Source organism: Phocoena sinus, chromosome 10, assembly GCF_008692025.1.
Source record: "Phocoena sinus isolate mPhoSin1 chromosome 10, mPhoSin1.pri, whole genome shotgun sequence".
NCBI lineage: Eukaryota > Metazoa > Chordata > Mammalia > Artiodactyla > Phocoenidae > Phocoena > Phocoena sinus.
Window position 1 is genome coordinate 59090471 of NC_045772.1, and position 13090 is coordinate 59103560.

General features: G+C 43.1%; 1 protein-coding gene across 5 annotated transcripts in view; it reads right to left on the reverse strand.

The window, feature by feature from the left end:
• Positions 1-13090, reverse strand: part of RBMS2 (RNA binding motif single stranded interacting protein 2) — a 65405-nt gene that overhangs the window by 2843 nt on the left and 49472 nt on the right. For 2 of the 5 annotated variants that reach the window (XM_032647172.1, XM_032647171.1), the window contains 9 exons: positions 12867-12946; positions 12624-12733; positions 12114-12160; positions 11479-11572; positions 7295-7372; positions 6845-6955; positions 6144-6224; positions 5617-5702; positions 364-5511 (listed from right to left, as the gene is read on the reverse strand). In XM_032647172.1, coding sequence (XP_032503063.1) covers positions 5622-5702; positions 6144-6224; positions 6845-6955; positions 7295-7372; positions 11479-11572; positions 12114-12160; positions 12624-12733; positions 12867-12946 — 682 coding nt within the window. In that variant the 3' untranslated portion in view covers positions 364-5511; positions 5617-5621. Of the gene's footprint in view, positions 1-363; positions 5512-5616; positions 5703-6143; positions 6225-6844; positions 6956-7294; positions 7373-11478; positions 11573-12113; positions 12161-12623; positions 12734-12866; positions 12947-13090 lie in introns of those variants that run through there. The other 3 variants (XM_032647170.1, XM_032647168.1, XM_032647169.1) reach the window with 3 other exon arrangements.

Genomic DNA, 13090 nt, shown 5'->3' on the forward strand with positions numbered 1-13090 from the left:
CTTCAACATAGGTTTTCATACTTGCCTAAAGGTGAAGGCTGGGTGTTAGGGTGAGTACGACTGGTTTGATGTAGGAGACCACAGGCCGGGGAGAAATATGCCTCTAAACTTCAAAGTTTATCTCTGAACCTCCAAGCTTGGCCCTTCCTGTGCAAGAGGCATCCAAGGCAGAATTTGTGCTCATGTGGGTAGAACAGGTGCTCCTGGCTGAGGTGCTAAAACAAAGGATTCAAGTGTCCCTAGTTCCTGCCTTGTGAGACATGGCCTTGGCTTCCTAAGCTGCCACCTGTGTTCCCATTATAGCAAATATATGTGCTCAACACCACCTTCCCAGCTTCCAATCATGGATAAGACACCACGAGGTAGACTTTTGTGTTTTATTTCAAAAGTTGAAATAAGACAAAGTTCTACCCAATTGTAGGGAAGGAACAAGTGAATACCAAGGGTCAGAAGAATGGGTAGCATTGGCACAGACGTGGCAAGAGTATAAAACTGGAAACCTCTGGATAAAGAAAAAATGTGTTTTGAGTATAAATTAAACTTATTTCCTGTCCAAGGTGATAAGTGCATGCTAGAGAGCACTTGGCCACCCGAAAAAAAATGTGTGTGTTGGGGGATGTGGACACCAGTAATGGGGCAAGAACTTTTCTTTACTCAGGCTAGGAAAGCTTATCACACCCCAGGCTGGAAGTTTTGTTTTGGTGACCCTCTAAACTAACTGGAATAGGTGGAGAAGGAGCATCTCTGCTTTCAGCCCTATAAAAATCCCAGATGCCCTCTCTGGTGCATGTTTACCTTCTCAGCTCATGGCAGCCACTGGCAAACTCTTATCCTCTCAAGTTCTCAGCTCTGCTCCCATGTTGGTGTTCCTGGGGGTGGCTCCCAAGCATTAATTAATATTCTAAGCACTCATTACTCAGCCTATCCTCCTGGCATACCACAGCAAGACCTAACTGAAGAGTTCACACTATTCTGGGGTGATAAAGGAGGTAAAAATCTCAAAGAAGACATTCCAGAAACAAATAACCAAGAGATTTTGCAATTGATCGTGAGACCTTTGTAGCCCCCATCCTCCTAACCCTTATGAAGGCAAGGACAGAGTAAAGGAAGGAAAGAAGTGAACCAGGTGCCCGTGTTGAATTGTGAAACTGTGAGGTAGGTCTTTAACAAAGACAAGAAAGTTCTGGGATACACCTGGAGAATGAAGATTCATTCAAAACAGACGTGGACATGCCAGGGAGAAGGAGCAGTGGTAACTGGGGTGAGAGGGCACCTAGCTTTCTCATTACTACAGTCATGTGGGGACCACCCCTAGGGAGGTGCAGCAGAATTCGGCAAAGACGAGAAGGGTGATAGAGCTCTCAGGCCCATCTCAGCTGTTGGAGGAAGACCCTCCTACGAAAGGAAGGAGTAAAAGCTGAGTAAATGAGGGATCTGCTAATGCTTGGAAAGACCTAACATGCAGGTAGCATAGAAATGGAGTAGTTGATTTAAGAGGGAATCAGGAAGGATCAGTGTGACAAGGCCCAAGGTTTAAGACCTAGCCCTTACAGACTAGCTTTCATAATACCCACCCTCTTCTCTGAATGAAGCTGGTCTAGCAGAGCCTGAGGACAAGTTCAGATCTGATCACTGACCCAAGTTTATTGCCCTAGGAGAACGTGCATAAGAGAACAGCAACGATTTTTTTTTTTCCCCTAGAAGATGATTCTGTGGGGATCCCTGCAACATTCCATTCCAGCAAGGCCTCTCACCTCACCTTTGTGGAGCAAAGTAACAACCCACGTGTAGGTCCCCAAACGGTAGACACTGAAGCAGCAGGGAATAAGCAATGCAGGCAGGCACAAAGGGGCTGAATGAGCTCACTGATCAGTAAGTTAGGAAAGAAGAATGGAACTGGGCTGAGGTGGCCCAATCCAGGGATGGTCAGTAGAGCAGCACAGTCCTCACACTGAGTACAAGTAATGTCCCCCTACTACCCCCATCTGTTACTGACAAGGGCTATTTATTACCCCTTCAGAGTCACCAGGCTTCCTAGTCTAGGCAACTCTTCAAATCCTTTGGTTAAAAACACACTTTAAAAATAACATCTCTCCCCATCATCATTCCCACATCTTCCCTAACCTCGACCCACACCCTCCTCCAAAAACTCTAATCAGCCTCGGGGCTGAGTATCATCTCAGAGTGAGAGAGGAGCAGTAATAACACCGCATGAGATGGGATGGGCAGGCTCTGAGGCTAGTAAAGGATTGTATCATCTGAGAAAGGGATCTAGTATGTTCTATTTGACTGAAAAGAGAAAAATACAAAGTACTAAAATATTTTAAGAATGTTATGAGCATCTGTAATGAGTGGGGGTGAGATATGAAGTACAGAGTTATGACCTGGCTCCATGAATACAGGATTCAGAAAACACTAGCATAGTGTTTAAAGAGCCCAGCCCTAGGCTGTGAGCTTGAAGGCTCCCCCTACAATTCCTCTGCCACCACTGCCACCAATGGGGCTATTTCATGGGAGAAAAAGTATCCCTCATTCCTTGTCTCCTTTTTCCAATCACTCACCCATGTTATGAACTGTTAGAAATGAACTAACAATTAGGCAAAAAGTATCATGAGTGTAACCCAAAAAGGCCCAAACAAAATTCCACAATGCCATTAACCATCACAAAGATAACTTCAGGCTCTCCGTCACTTCCCATGCCCCAACCTGCCCAAACCAGAAACACCCATTAATAAAATCCATCAAGCAGACTGACATGAGAACACACAAAAGGTAACTTCAGAATTTTACAACAAAACAAAGCAAAATTACAGCCATTTAAACATTTAAATACAGAGAAAGTAGACAGAACCAGGAATTCTGGGAGGCAGAGGAGGGCAGCAGTGACATCAACAGTTTCTACACATGAAAGGCCCTCATTTCACTAAGCCTCCTAGCAAAGCAAGGCTCCCCTAAACTATTAATTAAATGAACAGGATTCTAGATTTTTCTCCTTTTCTTCAAGGCCACTGACAAGAAACATATGGTGTATTTTCCTTGACTAAGGAGTAGAGACTCAGAAACAAGAGATACCTGCCCAGGCAAAACCTTCTATAAAGTTACTCGGTTTGGGGCTGTTTTACATCAGATAAACCCTTCCTGAGGTTGGAAGTACCCGTGAGAAAATGAATAGTGGCAATTTTATCCTTTATACTTTACATCCTACCTGTTGTCCCCTACCCCTACTCCCTTAACCCCAGGATGTACAAAAGGACACTCTATGGGTAGGGAGCATTAGGACTCTCAACTCTGGGATGGGTGGAGGGGAGGGAAAGCTAGGCCCAAGCTCTAGGTACAACAACTGATAATACAGCTTCTTCCTGCCCAGTAGCATCTCCTTCCTCTCCCTACAGCCAGCCTACTGAACACCTGTTTCTCCATTCTCCATTATTTGGCTTTCTGTCTGATTGGTGGAAAGGCACCTGACCTTGAAGTGAAGGGGAGCAGAACTCTCCTTTCAGTGCATAAGGGAGTGACTGGGAAGAGACAGGTGCAGGATCTTATTTCCTAGAAGATGGACAAAGGCTTCCTCCTATCTGTCTCCGTGTGCACAGTCAGGTCTTGCAGAAGGTGATGGAGTTGAAGAGCAAATTATAGCTTTTTGAAGGAATCTTGACCTTGTAAATAGTGAGATGGGGTTTATGGCCCTTTTCTATCCCAGCTCCCTGCTGTCCTTCCACAAGCAGGAAGATTATTTCTGATGTCCTGATTCCCTGGAAAAGGGGCCCAAACACACTAGGGCAGGTTGCTCTGGACAGTTACAAAGAGCTTTGTCCTTTCTCGCCTCTTCACGGCACACACACACAGAACAGTCCCCACCTCTATCCCTCTGGATGTGTGTGTGCACATGGCACAAGCCTTTCAAGGACAGCTCTTGCTGTACACAGATGTGCCAAAGGTCAAAGCCTGGGGAAAATTCAAGAACCTCAGTTCTGTCCCTCTCAACTAGCTGCCTGAGTGTCAAAAGGCACCATGTGTCCAGGGTGGGGATGGGAATTTACCAAGTCCTCTGGTACAGGAGGCAGGGATGACACTGTCTACATCAAGGTTTCCTAACCTTGGTACTACTGACATTTTGAGCCAGACAATTCTCTGCTGGGGGAGTTGGGGCTCTGCTGTGCCCTGCAGGGTGTTTAGCAGAATCCCTGGTCTCCAGCCACTAGCCGCCAGTAGCACACAGCCCCACCCCCAGGCGCGACAACCAAAAGTGTCTCCAGAGATTGCCAAATGGCCTCTAGGCGACAAAACCACCTCTTTGAGAATCGCTGGTCTAGAGGTAAAGCAGCTGATTGTCCGTGATGGGGAAGGAACCTAAATGGATTCAGCAAGGTCACAAATGCAAAGGCCCTGAGCACAGCAACCATGTGAGATAGTGAAGAGAGGGGCCCTGAGACCCAGGGCAGAAAAGATCCTCTAGGAAGCAGAAAAGCAGGTATTCCTGAAAAGCTGTAACAGGGGAAGACATTTTCTCAGAGGGTGTGGTGTTGGCCTCGGCAGTGAGAAGAGTTAGTCAGAAGTCAGTAGGTCCACTCCTCTGGAACTCGCCAGGGAAAACCTAGTCTTCATCCGAATTTGGATCAAGGATGGCTTCCTAAGGCTGTGGGATTATCTCCTTAGTGAGCCTAGGTCACATCTCTGCTTCCGGAGGGCAAAGCCTAGTCTTTCCTCCTAGGATGTGGCAGGTCAGAGGGAGGAAAAGCCACTTCCGCTGCCTGCTTAGTGTTCTACCTTGTTCCTTGCCCAGCCCCCCAAAATTCCATATGAAATTTCATTCAAAAAAGAAATTCACAAAGCTAAAAACTTAAAGAGGCAAAGTGGGCAGGTTCTGCTGTATGGAAAAGAGAAAAAGAACACTCTGGATGAGAGAAAGAAGGCATAAAATGTATGTGAAGAAGAGATGGGATGTGTGATCTAAGAGCTTTATAAAACAAAACTTTAAAAGTCTGCATGTTTTCTTACACCCCTGCCAAAAGGTCCATAACTAAACTCAGTAAGTAGGGCCCACAGTAGGACTCCATCAGTCTTCTAGCACGACACCTTTTTCTTTTAAGAAAATAATTTGTTTAAAAAGCCTTCCCAAATAAGTCCAACACATCAAAAACTGTTTTTCATAAAGATGAGAACAAGCTCCAGGCACCGTGTCTCTTTGGGGTACGGAAAGAGTATATTGCAGTTTAAAACAAAACATAAAACTTTCTTCACAAAATAAAAGAAGTCTTTTTGGTCTCCTCGACTGTAGCACACACAAAAAGTGACAGTTCCTCCAGGCTCCACCAGGAGTGGAGCAAGAGCAGAGGGCAGGAGTGCAGAGACTTCTTTTTCCAGGCCCAGGCCTGTGAAAACCGATGACCAACTGTTAGTCCTCAGCTGGGCCCACAGAGGGGCTGTATTCCTGGTCAGCCCTCTGGAGTCTGGAGCATCAGCATCTCCAAGAATTCATTTATATACTCAACAAAGATGGGGAGGGAAATCCTAAAGCAGGCATAAGCCAGAGAGGGTAGGGAGGGGGAATGACAAACATGAGAGTCTGATTTCAGGCTGCTCAGCCCACACCGCCCCTCAGTATGTGATTCTTACCACTGTTACTTGTTGAACTGGAAAGAATAGACCCCATGGTCTGAGGGAGCATCCACCGTCACTTGATTTTGCTGGCTGCCGCTCTCCTGTACCACAGCCAAGGCAGGAGAGTCACCTTGTGCATCCTTTCCTCACCTCCCACTGAAGCAGCCTAGCTAAGTTGCATGTCCTCCCCAACCAACCCATTCCCACACACCTGTGTGAGTGCACATACACACACACACACATACACACACACGCACACTCAGAGCATCACTTCCCCAACGTTTAGAGCAACCCATCCTCTTCCCAGGACACACTAGTCGATACAAGCCAGCATCCTGGGATTAACTACCGTCTGCCAAATGAGAGGAAGGGCCTCATTCAAAGATACAAACTAAGTCTTTCCTTCCTACATTCTTCACATCCCTACCAGCTATTTGTGAACACAGAATCAGCATCACTGTGAGAGGAAGATTTTGATCTAGGGACAATCTGCCTCTGTTCATTTTCCAATCCTCAATCCAAAGAGATTATAAAGCTCTTACCTCAACTGAAACACTGGAAGAAGGCACAGGGGTGTACTGGGAGATGTACGCTCCTTGCATAGCTGCAGCTGTTGGCATATACTGGAATGAGATACATCAATAGGCTTAGAGCAGTGATTCTTGGCTACATTTAAAGCACCTGGGGAGCTGTAAAAACTACCAGTGCCTATTGTTCCGTCCCCAGAGATTCCAATTTAATTGTCCTAATTGTGCTTTTTAAAAGCACTTCAGGTGACTCTAAAGTACACTGGCTTAGAGAGGCTTCTACGTACATGACTACCTTTTCCTCCTCTTTCCTGTCTTCTGCTTTTTCTCAACGCCTTCTCTGCTTTAAGCCCTCCTGAACAAATCAGAATGCATCCGACCTACAAGAAAACTAATGAGCTTCACCCTTTTCCTGTTACTACTTTGATAAAGACTTCTAGGAAAGTGTATGAACTAGATAAACTAATATGTAGGTAGAAACACCATTTATTTAGTTGCATGAGTAGGAATCAGTTAAAATGAATGAGCTAAACAGCAGAATGGCTGTATTCCTAGCTCACGGATTATTATCTTTTTAGTTTATCGCCTTTTCTGAGTGTGCCCTCGATGACACTGAAGTGATTCCCATCCTTATTCAAGAGTATTTAAACCTAAGAGTATTACATAGGTATTCTTTGCTTGGTAGGAGTTTATAATAAAAAAATATCCTGCTTTACTGTGCCCGTGCTGCTGAGCGAGAGGTGGCCCAGTTGCTGGGTAAGAGGTCCCATCATGGAGGCAGGCTGGAGAGAAATAGGATGATCCATTCCTGGTGTCAGAACTGAACCCTAGAAGCAGCAACAAAGGACAGGGTTAGTTGGCAGCATCCTATGAGGCTGCCTGAAGCGGTGATTCATGGCTACCAGAACCACTGAAGACAGACATTTAAAAATCCTGGGAAATGATAGGTGAGCAACGACCCAGCTATGTAGCAGGAACAGGCACTGCCCATCAATCTGGAGGGATCCTTGTCTAAGAATAGCAAACTCACAGAATTTAAGGTCAAACACCTGGGTTACACAAGAGACTGAGCCAGAACTCACACCCTTATCTCATTTCATCAAATCCCACTGTTTTTCTTTACATCAAATTGCCTCTTTGGCTTTTGCCCACTTCTGAACACTCACTGAAGGCTGCATGAGGTATGACTGGTGGTGCATCCAAGACAGGTTAGGTACTTGTAGAGGAGATGTCTGAGTTACTCTCTAATGCAAGCGAAAATAAACAAACAACGTTAATTGCCTAGAGACTATTATTTCGCCCAATGATCTGATAATGTTCAGCAAAACCCACATAAGGTTGGAGTGTGCCCCCCCCTCAGAAACTGTAAATATTAAGAATAAACTGTTTAAAAAATATTAACAACTCTTACACTTCAAGTAATCCAATTTTAAACTGGGCTACAAATTTGAGTAGATATTTCTCTAAGGTGATATACAAATGGCCAACATGCACATGAAACAGGTTCAACATTAGTCACTAGGGAAATGCAAATCAAAGCCACAATGAGATACCACTTCATACCCACCAGGATGGCTATAATTAAAAAAGGACACAATAACAAATGTTATACACTACAGGTGGGGATGTAAAATGGTACAGGGGCTTTGGAAAACAGTTTAGCAGTTCCTCAAAAAGTTAAACGTAGAGTTACTATGTAACCCAGCAATTTCACTCCTAGGTATATACCCTGGAGAAATGAAAACATATGTCCACACAAAACTGTGCACAATAGTTCAGAGCAGCATTATTCATAATAGCCAAAAGGTGGAAACAACTCAAATGGCCATCAACTGATAAATGGATAACAAAATGTGGCATATCCATAAAATGGAATGTGATTCAGTCATAAAAAAGAATGAAGTACTGATACATGCTACACATGAATAAACTTTGAAAACATGCTAAGTGAAAGAAGCCAGACACAAAAGACATATACTGTATGATTCCATTTATATGCAATGGTCAGAACAGGCAAATCTATAGACGTAGAAAGTATACTGGTCATTGCCACGGGCAGGGGTAAGGGCAAATGGGGAGTAAATACTAATGGGTACACAGTTTCTTTCTGAGGTGATGAAAGTGTTCTGGAATTAGATAATGGGGACAGTTGCACACTTCTATAAATATACTAAAAAATACTGACTTGTACACTTTAAGAGGATGAATTTTATCGTCTGTAAATTATATCTGAATTTTAAGATTAAAAAAAGCAACGAGAAGCTAGAAATGCATCTTGATAGACAAGTAGGTTTATTCCACAAATATAAGGATTGTTCGAGATCAGAAGCTCTACAAACATAAGTCAAAATTGAAGAAAAAAAGCCATAGTGTAATATTAGATGCTGAAAAGACATTTTAGAAAATTCAGCAGCCATTTACTTTTTAAAAAATCACAAAGTAGGGAATTCCCTGGCGGTCCAGTGGTTATGACTCAGCGCTTTCACTGCCGCGGCCCGGGTTCAATCCCTGATCGGGGAGCTAAGATCACACAAGCCCCGAGGTGCGACCAGAAAATAAATTTTAAAAAATACCACAGGGCTTCCCTGGTGGCACAGTGGTTGAGAGTCCGCCTGCCGATGCAGGGGAAACGGGTTCGTGCCCCGGTCCGGGAATATCCCACATGCTGCGGAGCGGCTGGGCCCGTGAGCCATGGCCACTGAGCCTGCGTGTCCAGAGCCTGTGCTCCGCAACGGGGGAAGCCACAACAGTGAGAGGCCCGCGTACCGTAAAAAAAAAAAACAAAAACAAAACACCACAAAGTAAAATAGAGACTAGAAAGAAACTACTTACATATATTAAAGGCTATTACCAAAAACTATCTGCAAACCTTAACCCAAACAGAAATATTAAAACCATTGCAATTATAGTAACCTATTAGGTAGTGGGGTCAAATAAATACAATTGGATAAGAACACAGTTGGCATAAAATTGAAAAGGAGGAGAGAACTATTATTTTGCATCAATGATATAACTGTATACCTAGAAAACCTAAGAGACTTAAGTAAAAAAAAAAAAAAAACTAGTAGTAATAAGAGGATTTGGTAAGTGAGCAGTATACAAGATAGATGAACATAAATTAGTAACTTCTCAGTGTATCAGTAAGCATCTAAAAATGCTTATAAAAATTACAGAACACTTAGAAGTATATTTAACAAGAAAAACATAAGACCTACATAAATAAAACTAAGATCTTATTGAAGGACATAAAACTTTGAGAACATGAAAAGAAATACCATATTTTAGGTGAAAAGACTTAGTACTTTTTAAGAAGTCAATCCTCTTTAATATATAGATCTAATGTAATTCCAATTAAAATCCTCCCTCACAGATTTTTAAAAATTAGATAAAATGATCATAAACTTATACAGAAGAATAAATGCCAAAACATAGCAAAGAAAAGTATGAAAGAGTGGAGAAGGTTTTGTCTTATCAAATATTAGAACATACTATGAAAGCCACTGTAATCAAATCAATACATTATTGAAATAGGAACAGACACAATGATCACTGGAAGAGAATAAAGGATACAGAAAAAGATTCCAGTGTTTACTATATGACAAAGGTGGCATTTCAATTCAGTGGGAAAAGGATGGATTATTTAATAATTTGGTGCTAGGATAACTGGTGAACATTTTGAAGGAAATACAATAGAACCCCTATCTTATGTCATATACAAAAATAAATTCCTGGTTATTATACATTTAAATGTAAAACAATGAAACACATCTTGGGGACCATATGTACAATATAGGGACTGGGAAGACCTTTTAAATTAAGACAAGAAATGCAAAAGCTGTAAGTAAAAAAGCAGACATATTTAACTATACACAAATTTAAAAACTTTTGTACGGCAAAAACTAGTGATTCCCAAAGTATGGTCCCCGGATCAGCAGCAGAAGCAGGAGCAGCATCTGGGAACTTGTTAGAAATACAAATTCTTGCCTCTCACCCTAGACTTGCTGAATCAGAAATTCTTGCTGTGGTACCCAGTAACCTAGGTTTAATAAGTGATTCTGATGCACAGCTGAAGTTTGAGGACCATAAAGTCAACAGAAAACAATTAAATTTGGAAAAAAAAACTTGTAACAAAGATAACATTCAGAAGATTAGTACTTTTAATATTGACAGCTTTTTTTTTTTTTTGGCTGCCCCGTGTGGCTTGTGGGATCTTAGTTCCCCGACCAGGGATCAAACCCATGCCCCCTGCTTTGGGAGCACAGACTCTTAACCACTGGACCACCAGGGAAGTCCCAATAATACTGATAGTTTTTATAAGTTGATGGGAAAAGAACAAATAGTCAAACAGGAAAAAGGACCAAGTATATGAAGAGCAAATAAAAATATGACCAAAAAAATGCTTAAACTCAGCTGCAGTCAGGGAAGTGCAAATTAAAGTAACAATGTATTTTACATGTATCAGGATTGAAAAAAATTTTAAAAGAGCAATGTCACCTCTGGCTGGAGGAAAATGGGTACTCTCATATGTTGCCAGTGGAATGTGAATTGGCACAGTCTCTGTGGAAAGCAATCTGGTAACATCTGTAAAACTGAAAGTCCGTGTATTATTCAACCTAACAACCTCACCCCTCGGACTCTAGCCCCCAGAAACAAAAGCACTCATATGTGAGGATATAGGCAAAAGGATGTTTACTAGAGCATTATTTGCACCAGATAAAAACTGAAATCCAAAGAATGCCTTTCACTGGGGTATAGTGGAAGAATTCTGGTATATGTGCAGCATAAAATATGTTACTATTAAAAAGGAAATAATTAGAACAGAGCTGCATAAGAACTACCTGGAGGGCTTGTTAAAACTCAGATTGGTAGGACCCGTCCCCAGAGTTCCTGTGAATCTAGGGTGGAGTCCAAGAACTTGTGTTTCTAAAAATCCCCGGGTAGTGCTGATATTGCTGGTCCAGGGACCACACTTTGAGAATCACTGGTTTAAATGAGAAGAGTAAAGTGTAAAAATATATATTTAATATGGAAAATTTTTGTAACATAAACAATGACTTCCAAAACCCTATACTTATGTGTATATGCAGATAAGAAAAAATATGGAAACTAGTAGGAAATTAACATGGGTTTGCTTGTGGGAGTAGTGGAGAGTAAAAGGATGCTTCTACAACAGTTCATATACATGTAGTGTGATCACATGTTATGCTTTTATGTAAAACTATTTGTGTATAGTATGTATAAAGGAAAAAACAAAAGAACAACAAGTAGTTCCCAGCCTAAAACACAATGGTAGGGAAAACCACCACACCCTTTTCTGGGCATGAACGTACCTGATATGAAGACAACATACCTGATATGAAGACACAGGAGATGGAAGATACGGGGACAGTGCAGACTGAGCAAGCATCCTGCTGGGGGTGATGTTATAAGGAGCTGGGTAAAACCTGTAGGAAGGGACCTCATCAGTAAGGAGTCACAGGAAACTACAAGGCAAGGGCCCCCACTGATAGACACAGCCACTTCCCACTAACTACTCTTTTTTTTTTTAAATAAGTTTATTTAATTTTTGGCTGCGTTGGGTCTTTGTTGCTGTGTGCGGGCTCTAGTTGCTGCGAGCAGGGGCTACTCTTCGTTGCGGTGTGTGGGCTTCTCATTGTGGTGGCTTCTCTTTGTTGTGAAGCATGGGTCTGGTCATGTGGGCTTCAGTAGTTGTGGCACACAGACTCAGCAGTTGTGGCTCGTGGGCGGTAGAGGGCAGGCTCAGTAGTTGTGGCGCGTGGGCTTAGTTGCTCCTCAGCATATGGGATCTTCCCGGACCAGGGATCAAACCTGTGTCCCCTGCATTGGCAGGCGGATTCTTAACCACTGTGCCACCAGGGAAGTCCCACCACTGACTACTCTTTAAATATCAAGATGAAACATCCGAGTGCCTGGACACAGGCCGCTGTCATTTTCAGGTGGCCTGTTTATAGAAAACACCCTTACCCATTCTGAAGAGCTGTGGTGGGGTCATAGGTCAAGGCCATACCACCCTATAAAGAAAGAACACAGCACGCACATTGTGAGCCCTTAGTGAGAACAGGAACAAGCCCAGAATTTCAAGGCTGAGGACGTATTTGGTTCAACTGATTAAAAATGAAGTCTGAACTAATCCCACTACAACTGTTCCAGGGTTTTTCTGGTTGTGCAGGATGCAAAATTCCATTCAAGATCCACACTGAAGAGCATGTTAAGCAGCCAGCATCTCTGTTACATACTGTACCTCTCAAGTTTACCACAGAAATCAGGCCATGGAAATTTCCATTCCACTTTTCTTTTCTTTTTTTTTTTTTTGGCCGCTTTGCTCGGCATGCAGGATCTTAGTTCCCCTACCAGGGATAGAACCTGTGCCCCCTGCAGTAGAAGCACGGAGTCCCAACCACCGGACCGCCAGGGAAGCCCCATCCATTACATTTTAATGTCCTTAGTATTCCTGTCTCCTAGAGGGCCTCTTACCATGTCTCCATTCCTTGGCCAGGCCCGTCCATTTTGCACAAATTTTCCTTGGTTCTGTCGTTTCTTTGGACCCCCATCAGCAAATTTGCAAAGCAAGGGATCAGATGGGGCTGCCAAGAGAGAAAGCAGACAGGCAGCTGAGTCCCACCTCACTTAGTCCACTCACTCATGCAAAAATCCTCCAGAATCTTCACAGGAAGTCATAACCTGTGGCCCTCTCAGCCTGATTCCCAGATGCCTCACCTGGTACTCCAGGGGGTGTCTTAATATATTTTCCATTAAAGTGGGTGATGATGGCTTCACACTTCTCTGTGGACTCCATCCTAAGGAGCACAAGAGGAGTTAGGGTCTACCTTCTCCAGGATCTGTACTCTCCTTATATTCGAAGAGAAAGCTAAGTTCCCAGCCCCACAAATGCTCCAAAAGTTGTCGCTACAGAAATACAGAGTTTCCTCCACACAAAGTCA